This window comes from Entelurus aequoreus, linkage group LG24, assembly GCF_033978785.1.
Source record: "Entelurus aequoreus isolate RoL-2023_Sb linkage group LG24, RoL_Eaeq_v1.1, whole genome shotgun sequence".
NCBI lineage: Eukaryota > Metazoa > Chordata > Actinopteri > Syngnathiformes > Syngnathidae > Entelurus > Entelurus aequoreus.
In genome coordinates this window covers 5,270,611-5,285,459 of record NC_084754.1, presented here as the reverse complement: position 1 = coordinate 5,285,459, position 14,849 = coordinate 5,270,611, and the positions used below count along the sequence as shown (strand labels likewise).

Below are 14,849 nucleotides of genomic sequence, written 5' to 3'. Positions count from 1 at the left end.
CGCCGGGTGGCGGGGCTCTCACTTAGAGATAGGGTGAGAAGCTCTGCCATCCGGGGGGAGCTCAAAGTAAAGCCGCTGCTCCTCCACATCGACAGGAGCCAGATGAGGTGGTTCGGGCATCTGGTCAGGATGCCACCCGAACGCCTCCCTAGGGAGGTGTTTAGGGCACGTCCGACCGGTAGGAGGCCACGGGGAAGACCCAGGACACGTTGGGAAGACTATGTCTCCCGGCTGGCCTGGGAACGCCTCGGGATCCCCCGGGAAGAGCTGGACGAAGTGGCTGGGGAGAGGGAAGTCTGGGCTTCCCTGCTTAGGCTGCTGCCCCCGCGACCCGACCTCGGATAAGCGGAAGAAGATGGATGGATGGATGGACAATCCGGGTTCATATGTGAGTCAAAGCAGGTGGCCAAATACTTTTGGCAATATAGTGTATATAAAAAAATACCTTAAATTATAAAAGAACTCTGCTGCGTATGTCACTTTTACACCAGCATTGCGTGCAATTGTTTACAAACGTGTGAATTTTGACCCCCACGGCTTGTCGTCATCAGTCAGGAAATAAAACAGGAAGTCGTTGTCCTTTATTCGCGAGGAAGAAAAAAAACCCTCATAATATTATACTGTATATTGCTGTAATCCTGAAATTCAATGATAAAGGTATTTTGACATTTTTAATCAAATCTGGAATTCTAAAAAAAAATCATTCTGGAGCGAAACCTCCTAACAGGTCCGCGTAGACTATTTTATTTTGAAAAACCCACCAGGAAGTGCATATAGTCCTCAGCTGTAAGGTTTGACAGCCGAAGGCAAGTTCGTAATACTCGACGACAACAACTGCAAAGTCACTTCTCAGCGTCCACCGACGTTGTAATATTAAACAATGTCCTCCTTGAGCGCCATTAAGATACCGAGCCGCCTTCCGTTGCTCTTGACCCACGAAGAAGTGCTCCTGCCGGGTTCCACCGTCCGTTTCAACGTGGACTCTCCTCGGAACATGCACTTGATCAAGCACCGCCTGCTGAAAGGGACTTCATTGAAGAGCACCATAATTGGTGTGATCCCCAACACCAGAGACCCCCAGAAGGAAGCAGAAGACCTCCCCCCTCTGCACAAGTAATGTTGATAATCACACACATTTTCCGTAGTGACGTAGCTAATGTCACGCAAAAATGTAATATTTTGCACTGTTGGTTGGTTAAAATGTATTTTGAAGATGTGTGCAATTACAAGTGATTTATCATATAGTTCAGTGTTTTTTAACCTTTTCTGAGCCAAGGCACATTTTTTTTCTTTGAAAAAATCCAGTCACACCACCAGCAGAAAACATTAAAGGCCTACTGAAATGATTTTTTAAAATTTAAACGGGGATAGCAGATCCATTCTATGTGTCATACTTGATAATTTCGCGATATTGCCATATTTTTGCTGAAAGGATTTAGTAGAGAACAATGACGATAAAGTTCGCCACTTTTGGTCTCTGATAAAAAAAAAAAGCCTTGCCCCTACCGGAAGTAGCGTGACGTAGTCAGTTGTTCGCCTCCTCATATTTTCCTATTGTTTTCAATGCAGCTAGAGCGATTCGGACCGAGAAAGCGACGATTACCCCATTAATTTGAGCGAGGATGAAAGATTCGTGGATGAGGAATGTTAGAGTGACGGACTAGACATATCATTTTTCGCTCTGACCGTAACTTAGGTACAAGCTGGCTCATTGGATTCCACACTCTCTCCTTTTTCTATCGTGGATCACGGATTTGTATTTTAAACCACCTCGGATACTATATCCTCTTTTAGTTACGGAGCTAACGTGATAGCAACGTGCTTAACTGCATATAGAAACAAAATAAATAAATCCCTGACTGGAAGGATAGACAGAAGATCAACAATACTATTAAACCATGGACATGTAAATACACGGTTAATGCTTTCCAGCCTGGCGAAGGTTAACAATGCTGTTGCTAACGACGCCATTGAAGCTAACTTAGCTAGGGAGCTAATGTGATAGCATCAGGCTCAAATGCAGATAGAAACAAAATACATAAACCCCTGACTGGAAGGATAGACAGAAAATCAACAATGCTATTAAACCATGAACATGTACAGTAAATACACGGTTAATGCTTTCCAGCTTGGCGAAGCTTCAAAATGCTGTTGCTAACGACGCCATTGAAGCTAACTTAATATAACGGGACCTCACAGAGCTATGATAAAAACATTAGCGCTCCACCTACGCCAGCCAGCCCTCATCTGCTCATCAATACCCGTGCTCACCTGCGTTCCAGCGATCGACGGAAGGACGAAGGACTTCACCACGATCATCCATGCGGTCGGTGGGTAGCGTCGGCCAGCGCGTCTGCTATCCGAGTCAAAGTCTTCCTGGTTGTGTTGCTGTAGTCCACCGCTAATACACCGATCCCACCTACAACTTTCTTCTTTGCCGTCTTCATTGTTCATTAAACAAATTGCAAAAGATCCACCAACACAGATGTCCAGAATACTGTGGAATTATGAGATGAAAACAGAGCTATCTTGTATTGGATTCAATGGGGTACCGATACTTCTGTTGCACTGGCTACGTCACGCGCATACGTCATCATCCAAAGGCGTTTTCAACCGGAAGTTTAGCGGGAAATTTAAAATGTCACTTTATAAGTTAACCCGGCCGTATTGGCATGTGTTGCAATGTTAAGATTTCATCATTGATATATAAACTATCAGACTGCGTGGTCGGTAGTAGTGGCTTTCAGTAGGCCTTTAAAACATGAAACTCAGCTGCTGATATTGACAGTAAAAAAAGTCGCTCTCGCAATTGTTGGATATGAATTCAAACCATAAGTGTACAGCTCTGGTAATGGGTACATTCGCACCCACCTGCACAAATGTACTTCAAAATGTAACAATCAAAATAAATATGACTTTTTTTGTTTTGTTTACTAGGGCATGCATATATAATATGCATTAGTTTGACCATTTAAAATCAATTATGATAAAAAGGAGATGCTTGGAAATAGCATAAAAATGCCCCCAAAACTTGGAAAAACACGATTCATAGCGTTACTTTTTTTGGTGTAACCATAATAGTTTTGTTCAGGTATATTTATTTTATATTTTGATAAATCATCATATTTATGTATTACTAAATTTAAATAGGTATTGATCAATCTTTAAAGGCCTACTGAAAGCCACTACTACCGACCACGCAGTCTGATAGTTTATACATCAATGATGAAATCTTAACATTGCAACACATGCCAATATGGCCGGGTTAACTTATAAAGTGCAATTTTAAATTTCCCGGGGAACTTCCGGTTAAAAACGTCTATGTATGATGACGTTTGCGCGTGACGTCAATGGTTGAAACGGAAGTATTCGGACACAATGTATCACAACACAACTGTTTTCATTGCAAAATTCCACAGTATTCTGGACATCTGTGTTGGTGAATCTTTTGCAATTTGTTTAATGAACAATGGAGACTGCAAAGAAGAAAGCTGTAGGTGGGATCGGTGTATTAGCGGCTGGCTGCAGCAACACAACCAGGAGGACTTTGACTTGGATAGCAGACGCGCTATCCGACGCTAGCCGCAGACCACATTGATGATCGGGTGAAGTCATTCGTCGCTCCGTCGATCGCTGGAACGCAGGTGAACATGGGTGTTGATGAGCAGATGAGGGCTGGCGTAGGTGGAGCGCTAATGTTTTTATCATAGCTCTGACGAGGTCCCGTAGCTAAGTTAGCTTCAATGGCGTCGTTAGCAACAGCATTGCTAGGCTTCGACAGGCGGCACAGCATTAACCGTGTAGTTACAGGTCCAGTGTTTGGTTCGGTGTCTCCTGATAGTAGTATTGTTGATCTGCTGTCTATCCTTCCAGTCAGGGGCTTATTTCTTTTGTTTCTATCTGCATTTAAGCACGATGCTATCACGTTAGCTCCGAAGCTAAAGTGCTTCACCGATGTATTGTCGTGGAGATAAAAGTCACTGTGAATGTCCATTTTGCGTCCTCGTCTCTCATTTTCAAGAGTATATAGTATCCGAGGTGGTTTAAAATACAAATCCTTGATCCACAATAGAAAAAGGAGAAAGTGTGGAATCCAATGAGCCCTTTTACCTAAGTTACGGTCAGAGCGAAAAAAGATACGTCCTGCACTGCACTCTAGTCCTTCACTCTCACGTTCCTCATCCACAAATCTTTCATCCTCGCTCAAATTAATGGGGTAATCGTCGCTTTCTCGGTCCGAATCGCTCTCGCTGCTGGTGTAAACAATGGGGAAATGTGAGGAGCCCTTCAACCTGCGACGTCACGCTACTTCCGGTACAGGCAAGGCTTTTTTTAATCAGCGACCAAAAGTTGCGAACTTTATCGTCGATGTTATCTACTAAATCCTTTCAGCAAAAATATGGCAATATCGCGAAATGATCAAGTATGACACATAGAATGGATCTGATATCCCCGTTTAAATTTAAAAAAAAATAATTTCAGTAGGCCTTTAAGCTGTGTATTTGATTTCAGTTTGCTTTTGACATCTTATTTAGAATTGTAGTTGAAACTTTTACAACCTTGTGTTGCGCTCATGATGGCGTAACCAAACTAGATTTCATTTAATGATCTTATTTTGAATATTTATTCCCTTTTTTACATTTAGTATATTTAAATATTCATTTATAAACATTGAATACATTTCAAATATCAATAAAATGCAATTGCCTTCATCTTATAGGGTAATGTTTAGTTACAACAAGTCATGAGCGTAACACTAAGCTTCATCACTTTGACTTGTAATATCTCTAATTCTGGTGGTGGTTAATGCTTTTTTCTTATTGGAACATGTACTATAAATATAATACAATAAAGTCCCATATAAAATTATGTTTCTAGCAATACTTTAATTTTGCCTTTGAAAGTAACACTCCAATGTCCATTAGTAGAGCTGTACACATAACCAACCATGCATCAATATAACTCTTGTCTCAAAGTAGGTGTACTGTCACCAACTGTCACATCACGCCGTGACTTATTTGGAGCTTTTTTGCTGTTTTCCTGTGTGTAGTGTTTTAGTTCTTGTCTTGCGCTCCTATTTTGTTGTTGCAAAGACGAGATACTTAACGTTCAAACTGGAAAACTTAATTTTTTGCAAATATTAGCTCATTTGGAATTTGATGCCTGCAACATGTTTCCAAAAAGCTGGCACAAGTGGCAAAAAAGACTGATAAAGTTGAGGAATGCTCCTCAAACACTTACTTGGAACATCCCACAGGTGAACAGGCTAATTGGGAACAGGTGGGTGCCATGACTGGGTGTAAAAGCAGCTTCCGTGAAATGCTCAGTCATTCACTAACAAGGATGGGGCACAATTTTTTTTTTAACGGGCGATTCACGCCAACACTTCCTTTTTGACCCTCGAGTCGTGCCGTAGCGAGGGATCTTGGCTGCAGTTCACTTGCTGAACTAGCGAGCAGAAATGGACAAAGGCTGGCTGAAATATTTTGTACCGTATTTTTCCGACTATAAGTCGCTCCGGAGTATAAGTCGCACCGGCCGAAAATGCATAATAAAGAAGGAAAAAAACATATATAAGTCGCACTGGAGTATAAGTCACATTTTTGGTCGAAATTTATTTGATAAAAGCCAACACCAAGAATAGACATTTGAAAGGCAATTTAAAATAAATAAAGAATAGTGAACAACAGGCTGAATAAGTGTACGCTATATGAGGCATAAATAACCAACTGAGAAGGTGCCTGGTATGTTAACGTAACATATTATGGTAAGAGTCATTCAAATAACTATAACATATAGAACATGCTATACGTTTACCAAACAATCTGTCACTCCTAATCGCTAAATCCCATGAAATCTTATACGTCTAGTCTCTTATGTGAATGAGCTAAATAATATTATTTGATATATTATGGTAATGTGTTAATAATTTCACACATAAGTCGCTCCTGAGTATAAGTCGCACCCCCGGCCAAACTATGAAAAAAACTGCGACTTATAGTCCGAAAAATACGGTACATTTTTAAAAAACATGTTCTGGTTGAGTCCCCAATTACAGAACGATTAGCATTTATTAATCATTACAGAAGGTTCAAACATTTTCATGCAGCATAGTGTCATAAAAACAAGATACACTTTGTAAAATGACCAAGGTAGTATGCCATATTTTTAACAAGAACAGGAAGAGATATTTCCACACCTAACATGTTTTCATATGTCGACAGTGTGGACGAATCATTGCACGCCTGTACTGTACATGAATGTGATATTATTAGATTATTTACAGCATCTACACTGCAACCACATAATTTCTCCACTCTGAGATGAATTAAGTATAACCTATCCTATTTCATCCTAATGGATACAAAACTTATTGGATATTGTGGGGTTTCTAGTTTTCTTTAGAAGCCATAATTTTCTGATTTAGAATCATTCGGTTTTTTTGTAAAAAGATCATGTATTGCTTTTTGTTCTGGTGAAATTATTATAGCAGTGTTGTTAATAGCAACCAAGCTCAGAAAGGCGGACTTTAACCCGCAGTCCACCAGGCCAGTCTGGTTCCACTATTACTACTTCTGCATGTTTTCCTTCTGCTTGCCTCAGTTACTGGAAAGAAAAATTCAACTTGTCTAGTGTTTTTTTTAATGATGGGATAACATTTTTACAGTATGTAAATCTGGTAGGCATCCATTACTAATACCAATAATAATAATGAGAAACATGTTGTTTTGAAAAGGAGAATGGTATTAGAACTGGTGCCAGAGCAATAAATTGTAGTATCCTCTTACTTGTAATTACAGTAAAAGAAACAAATGCGCTTCTAAAAAAACAATTGACATCTGCTACTATCCCTGAGGCTTTGGCCACTCTCTGTAGGTTGATTGATGGATTATAATGTGTCTGACTGGTATTCTAGTATGCTGGCATGCAGTATTTTGGTCAACTTTTCCTCCAGAAAATCATGTATAGCAGTGGTCCCCAACCACCGGTCCGGAGAGAAACCGCAGAGAAACATTAGATAATTTATAAATGAATGCATTTTCTCCGACTTAAAGGCCTACTGAAAGCCACTACTACCGACCACGCAGTCTGATAGTTTATATATCAATGATGAAATCTTAACATTGCAACACATGCCAATACGGCCGGGTTAACTTATAAAGTGACATTTTAAAATTCCCGCCACACTTCCGGTTGAAAATCTCCTTTGGATATGATTTATGCGCGTGACGTCATAAAATGCACGGAAGTGTTTGGACCCTATTGGACACAATACACAAAGCTCTGTTTTCTTCGACAAAATTCCACAGTATTCTGGACATCTGTGTTGGTGAATCTTTTGCAATTTGTTTAATGAACAATGGAGGCTGCAAAGAAGAACGTTGTAGGTGGGATCGATCGGTGTCTTAGCGGCTAAGTACAATACTTACAGCAACACAACAACCCACGGATGAAGTCCTTCGTCGCGCCGTTGATCGCTGGATCGCAGGTGAGCACGGCTGTTGATGGGAAGATGAGGGCTGGCTGGCGTAGGTGGAGCGCTAATGTTTTATCATAGTTCTGTGAGTTCCGGCTGCTAAGTTGCTAAATTAGCCTTAGCGTCGTTAGCAACAGCATTGTTAAGCCTTACCAGGCTGAGAATTTTTAACCGTGTAGTTACATGTACATGGTTTAATAGTATTGCTGATCTTCTGTCTATCCTTCCAGTCAGGGGTTTATTTATTTTGTTTCTATCTTCATTTGCAAACGATGCTAGCACGTTAGCTCAATAGCTAAGTGTGTCACCGATGTATTGTCTTGGAGATAAAAGTCACTTTAAATGTCCATTTCGCGTGCTCGACTCTCATTTTCAAGAGGATATAGTATCCGAGGTGGTTTAAAATACAAATCCGTGATACACAATAGAAAAAGGAGAGAGTACATAGTTCTGTGAGGTCCGGTTGCTAAGTTGCTAAATTAGCCTTAGTGTCGTTAGCAACAGCATTGTTAAGCCTTACCAGGCTGAGAATTTTTAACCGTGTAGTTACATGTACATGGTTTAATAGTATTGCTGATCTTCTGTCTATCCTTCCTGTCAGGGGTTTATTTATTTTGTTTCTATCTTCATTTGAGAACGATGCTAGCACGTTAGCTCAGAGCTAAGTGTGTCACCGATGTATTGTCTTGGAGATAAAAGTCACTTTAAATGTCCATTTCGCGTGCTCGACTCTCATTTTCAAGAGGATATAGTATCCGAGGTGGTTTAAAATACAAATCTGTGATCTACAATAGAAAAAGGAGAGAGTGTGGAATCCAATGAACCAGCTTGTACCTAAGTTACGGTCAGAGCGAAAAAAGATACGTCCATCACTGCCTCTCAAGTCCTTCACTGTAACGTTCCTCATCTACGAATCTTTCATCCTCGCTCAAATTAATGGGGTAATTGTCACTTTCTCGGTCCGAATCTCTCTCGCTCCATTGTAAACAACGGGGAATTGTGAGGAATACTAGCTCCTGTGACGTCACGCTACTTCCGGTATAGGCAAGGCTTTTTTTAATCAGCGACCAAAAGTTGCGAACTTTATCGTCGTTGTTCTATACTAAATCCTTTCAGCAAAAATATGGCAATATCGCGAAATGATCAAATATGACACATAGAATGGATCTGATATCCCCGTTTGAATAAAAAAATGTTATTTCAGTAGGCCTTTAACTTTCGCCTGTCCCACTAGACACAAAAATAAGCTTGTTTACAGATGCACAATAAAACTCCTGATAGGAAGTTGCCTTTTGTTATATTTGTTATAACTTTGTGACATGATACAATGCACATTAATGAACATCCATCCATCCATCCATTTTCTACCGCTTGTCCCTTTTTGGGGTCGCGGGGGGTGCTGAAGCCCAGGGTACACCCTGGGCAAGTCGCCACCTCATATAAAATATAAATATGATCTCATTGCAAAAAAACAAACCCAGGGCTCCCACTAATTCAGCGTTATAGTGAGTTGTATTTTTCATGAACTTATTTTTGCTTTATTTATCTGGCACAAGTGATGTCTACATTAAACCGGTCCGTGGTGCAAAGAAGGTTGGGGACCACTGATGTATAGTATTTTCCGGACCATAGGGCACACCGGATTATAAGGTGCACTGCCGATTAGCGGTCGAGTCAGGTTTTTTTTTTCATACAAAAGGCGCACCGGGGCGCATTAAAGGGGTCGTATTATGATTCTTTTTTTCTAAACCACCATTACATGTTATGTAGACCACAAGGAAGTGTGGTCTACATCAGTGGTCCCAAACCACCGGGCCACGGCCCAGTACCGTTACGTGGATCGATTGGTACTGGGCCGAACAATAAATTTAAGAAATAAAAAATATTTTATTTTTATTTTTTATTAGATAAACATAAAAAACACAAGATACACTTACAATTAGTGCACCAACCCAAAAAAAACCTCCCTCCCCCATTTACACTCATTCACACTCATTCGAACAAAAGGGTTGTTTCTTTCTGTTATTAATATTTCTGGTTCTTACATTATATATCAATATAGATCAATACAGTCTGCAGGGATACAGTCCGTAAGCACACTTGATTGTATTTCTTTATGACAAAAAAAAAAGGAAAAAAGCTTAGACCGTGACAAATTTTCAAGCGTTTACCGGTCCGCAGCTACAAAAAGGGACCACTGGTCTACATCAATCAATCAATCAATCAATCAATCAATCAATGTTTATTTATATAGCCCTAAATCACAAGTGTCTCAAAGGGCTGTACAAGCCACAACGACATCCTCGGTACAGAGCCCACATACGGGCAAGGAAAACTCACCCCAGTGGGACGTCAATGTGAATGACTATGAGAAACCTTGGAGAGGACCGCATATGTGGGTAACCCCCCCCCCCCCCCCCCCCCCCTCTAGGGGAGACCGAAAGCAATGGATGTCGAGTGGGTCTGACATAATATTGTGAAAGTCCAACACATCAGCGAAAGTCCAGTCCATGGTGGGGCCAGCAGGAACCATCCCGAGCGGAGATGGGTCAGCAGCGTAGAGATGTCCCCATCTGATGGACAGGCTAGCGGTCCACCCCGGGTTGGGAGCAGAGTAGAAAAGAAAAGAAAGAAACGGCAGATCAACTGGTCTAAAAAGGGAGTCTATTTAAAGGCTAGAGTATACAAATGAGTTTTAAGATGAGACTTAAATGCTTCTACTGAGGTAGCATCTCTAACTTTTACCGGGAGGGCATTCCATAGTATTGGAGCCCGAATAGAAAACGCTCTATAGCCCGCAGACTTTTTTTGGGCTCTGGGAATCACTAATAAGCCGGAGTTCTTTGAACGCAGATTTCTTGTCGGGACATATGGTACAATACAATCGGCAAGATAGGCAGGAGCTTGACCGTGTAGTATTTTATACGTAAGTAGTAAAACCTTAAAGTCGCATCTTAGGTGCACAGGAAGCCAGTGCAGGTGAGCCAGTATAGGCGTAATATGATCAAACTTTCTTGTTTTTGTCAAAAGTCTAGCAGCCGCATTTTGTACCAACTGTAATCTTTTAATGCTAGACATAGGGAGACCCGAAAATAAAACGTTACAGTAATCGAGACGAGATGTAACGAACGCATGAATAATGATCTCAGCATCGCTTGTGGACAAAATGGAACGAATTTTAGCGATATTACGGAGATGAAAGAAGACCGTTTTAGTAACACTCTTAATGTGTGACTCAAACGAGAGAGTTGGGTCGAAGATAATACCCAAATTCTTTACCGAGTCGCCTTGTTTAATTGTTTGGTTGTCAAATGTTAAGGTGGTATTAATAAATAGATGTCGGTGTTGAGCAGGACCGATAATCAGCATTTCCGTTTTCTTAGCGTTGAGTTGCAAAAAGTTAACAGACATCCATTGTTTAATTTCATTAAGACACGCCTCCAGCTGACTACAATCCGGCGTGTTGGTCAGCTTTAGGGGCATGTAGAGTTGAGTGTCATCAGCATAACAGTGAAAGCTAACATGTAATGGTGGTTCTTTGGTCAAAATGTTGCATAGATGATGTTTTACAGATCATCTTCAAGTCGCTTTCTGACAGTCGCTTCCGGATGCGCCGTTTTGTGGGCGGTCTTATTTACGTGGCTCACCTTCGACAGCGTCTTCTCCCCGTCATCTTTGTTGTAGCGGTGTAGCGTGCAAGGACGGGAGTGGAAGAAGTGTCAAAAGATGGAGCTAACTGTTTTAACGACATTCAGACTTTACTTCTATCAATAACGGAGCAGCATCTCCTCATCCGTGGCTCACTAGCGCAACAACAACGCCGGGAATGTGTCCGGTGGAAAACCATCCAACCGGAACTCTCTAATAACTAAAGTTCCATTGGTGAATTATGTAAACCCACTACACCGGTAGTTTTTAGCGCTTCCATAGCGAGATATATATTTGAAGTGCGCCTTATAGTCCGAAAAATACGGTATTTTAGTATATGTTTACTGCCCAGCACACCGGCAATCATTCAGTTTAACTTTATTTATAGCTTTGTGCATGTTTTCGCATGTTTTTAGGGACCTGATTTTAGGGCTGCACCTATTGATTATTTTAATAATCAAGTAATTGAATAAAACACACTTTCTAGCCTCAAAGTGTCTTTTAGGGACAAAAACCAGATTTTTCTATTGACACTTAAATTAAATGCATACAACATTCAACTTGTACTTTTACCGTGGGAACATCACTATATATTACTTATATTAAAAGAACATAAATAAAAAAACTGTGTAGCCTAAAACTAGACAATAGATCATAAAAAAATATATAATGATAATTTCAAAAAAATTGAGTGACAATGTATTTAACAATATAACATACACATTTGAAAAGATATTATTGGAGGAGTGGTGTTTGTTTTTTGGGTAAACAACTCGTTAGGATTAACTGTAGATGCTAGCATGTCTTTTTATGTGTTTGAATAAAACATGTGTTATGCAAGTCAGACATATAAGATGACGTTAGCACCAAAATATACTATTAACTTGTTTCTGCCTGTTTGCTGCTCTTAAACATGAAATATGTTTTCTGGTATTGCTGCATAATTGACTGGTGCTGTTGTGAATTTTTGCAGTGCAAACATTTCACCACAGTGTCTGTTTCTTTTTTCACTTTTAGATGATTTGTAAAAACCTCTTTCATGTCTTCTTTGGACCTTTTGCTCTCTTTCCACCATGTCCATTTCCACTCCACTTCCACTCCTTGTCTTTCTGCCTTGTCTCTTTCCACTCCAAAGTCCTGCCACACAGGCCGCATAACCCGCAGCGTCAGCTGCACCACCAAAAGGACCAATGTGCGAAAACAATGGCCTCATATTTTACTTATTAAACAAATAATTGAAAAAAAAAAAAAACAATTTAAAGCTTTTTTGTAATGAAATGAATCAATTTAATTGATTAAGAGTGCAGCCCTTCGTAAGAGTTAGTACAACCCAAAGGTACACCTCAGTTTTTGTTAATAATCCAATCGGTCCAATTAACTTGTTCCAGGCACTCAAAAATATGAACACAAAGCCCCTTTTATGGAGAATAATTATAACTTTACATACAGAAAACAATGTAAAATACATATAAATGACTAATGAAATGGATGAATAAACAATACACAACTCCTGTTGGCAAAGACGACGATGAGCAGAGAGAGGAGGGGAGAAGTACCGGTAATGTAGTGGATTGTCCGAAGCTTAAACAGGCAACAAAAGTAGTTTAGTACAACAAATTTATTTACCCATTATCAGAAGTGCAGGTTGAATTAAGTTGGCCGTGCAGACAGACCACATGTTACTCCGGAGTAAACAAGACACACACAAGCCAAAATCACTGTCGAGTTCCGGTCTTCTGCCATTTTTTATATGTCTCTTGTGCGTCATTGTTTGTTATCTAATGCGTCAATGTCTTTTATCTTTTCCCTATCTGTTCCATAACAACTCGAATCCTTTAGACAGTCAACACATTCTGTAGACAGGTTGGCACGACTTAATATTCACTTTTGTCCCACAACTGGTCCATTCAATGGCACAAAATACAAGAGAATTGAAAATGAGCGGACATTCTTAAAAGACAAGAAATATAGGTCAAAAGGTCAGAAATTCTACGACAGTAACTTCATACTTTACTTTACTAGTTTTCTCTTGACTTAACTTTAACAGTGTTTTTTCACCTTCTTTATCAAAGTGCCCTCAATTCCCAATTCTGCAGAATAATCCGAAGACTTCATAGCAAAGACAGGATTTTGACGCAAATTTTTGTTGGACACCAAATGATACGAAAAGTGGGACATACCAACCTAGGGTTGTGTGACATAGATGATATTCGACATAAATCAGAGATCCCAGATTCCTTCTATTTAGCAGAATTCTGCTATTTTTCTAGGCCAAGGTGGCAATTTTTTTTATGTCCGTATACAACCGATAAAACAATGAATATTGATCGAGTCAGGTTGCTTTCATGTGTAGCGGCTGGCTATGGAGTTTTAGCCAATAGTTTTGACTGGGGTACGGGACGTCCGGGTTAAGGATGGGGAAGTGACGTGCTGTTGTGTGGTGAGAGTTTCTGCGAGTCTTGCCGGGTAAGGAGAGACATACATTGAGTGTGGCTTTTGTCAAATAAATGAATACAAACTTGCTGCTGACAAGTGGATATCATGTCTCAATATTTTAATTATGATTTACAATACTAGACCCACTAACTTGTAGTCGATATAGTGCTGCATGGCCAAAGTTGCCTAAAAACACTATAAAGTACAGTCATGTATTCATTAAGATTACATGTAATAAAAAGTTTCATGTGATAATTGAACAAACACAAGCTTGTGGCAGACACCATGAATGCAATTTTAAATCCATAACTTTACTAAATGACTTACTAGTTCAACAAAATAGAGTTTTTACAATTACAATATTTGTTATCATAATAATGTCATTATTGTTAAATTTATTTGGAACTTAAAATGTATCTCTTCATACATGAAAACACTAGCTCTTGGGTATTTTCATTAGAATGCATTTTTACTGAATTTCTATGTAGGAAATGCCTTCCAAAGCATCTTAAAATAGGTAACATCTCTTCAACTATATATATATATATATATATATATATATATATATATATATATATATATATATATATATATATATATATATATATATATATGGCTAACGGTAGTAACGCGTTAGCCATAAATTTCAGTAACGGCACAATTTTTTTAACGGCCGATAAACGCGAACACTTCCTTTTTGACCCTCGAGCCGTGCCGTAGCGAGGGAACTTGGCTAAAAGTTCTCTTGCTACTGATGAGCCACAAGCGGGTAGAAATGGACAAAGGCTGGCTGAAATATTGTGTAAATTCTTTAATGTTCTAGTTGAGTCCCCAATTGCAGAATGATTAGCCGGCTCAATATTACATTTTAATAATTATTAGAGAAGGTTAAAACATTTAATGCAGCAATATGAAGCCACCGACACTGAAAATTATCTGTCTAGGGTACACTTATTAATGATGAAAAATTATACCTATCTGCAATTATCGCAATAATTTTGAGTTAACTGTAAAGAAAATGCGAAAAAATAATGTAATTGTTTGTCAGCACTAATATATATATATACATATATATATATACACTACCGTTCAAAAGTTTGGGGCCACATTGAAATGTCCTTATTTTTGAAGGAAAAGCACTGTACTTTTCAATGAAGATAACTTTAAACTAGTCTTAACTTTAAAGAAATACACTCTATACATTGCTAATGTGGTAAATGACTATTCTAGCTGCAAATGTCTGGTTTTTGGTGCAATATCTACATAGGTGTGTAGATGCCCATTTCCA

The 14,849-nt window shown here is 39.4% G+C and overlaps 1 protein-coding gene across 1 annotated transcript in view; it reads left to right on the top strand.

The window, feature by feature from the left end:
* Positions 1–657: 657 nt before the first annotated feature.
* lonp2 (lon peptidase 2, peroxisomal) overlaps positions 658–14,849 on the top strand; it is a 90,616-nt gene continuing 76,424 nt past the window's right edge. Inside the window, exon 1 of the mRNA XM_062036106.1 lies at positions 658–1,113. Within this exon, the coding sequence (XP_061892090.1) occupies positions 881–1,113 (233 nt within the window). The 5' untranslated portion in view covers positions 658–880. The remainder of the gene's footprint in view (positions 1,114–14,849) is intronic.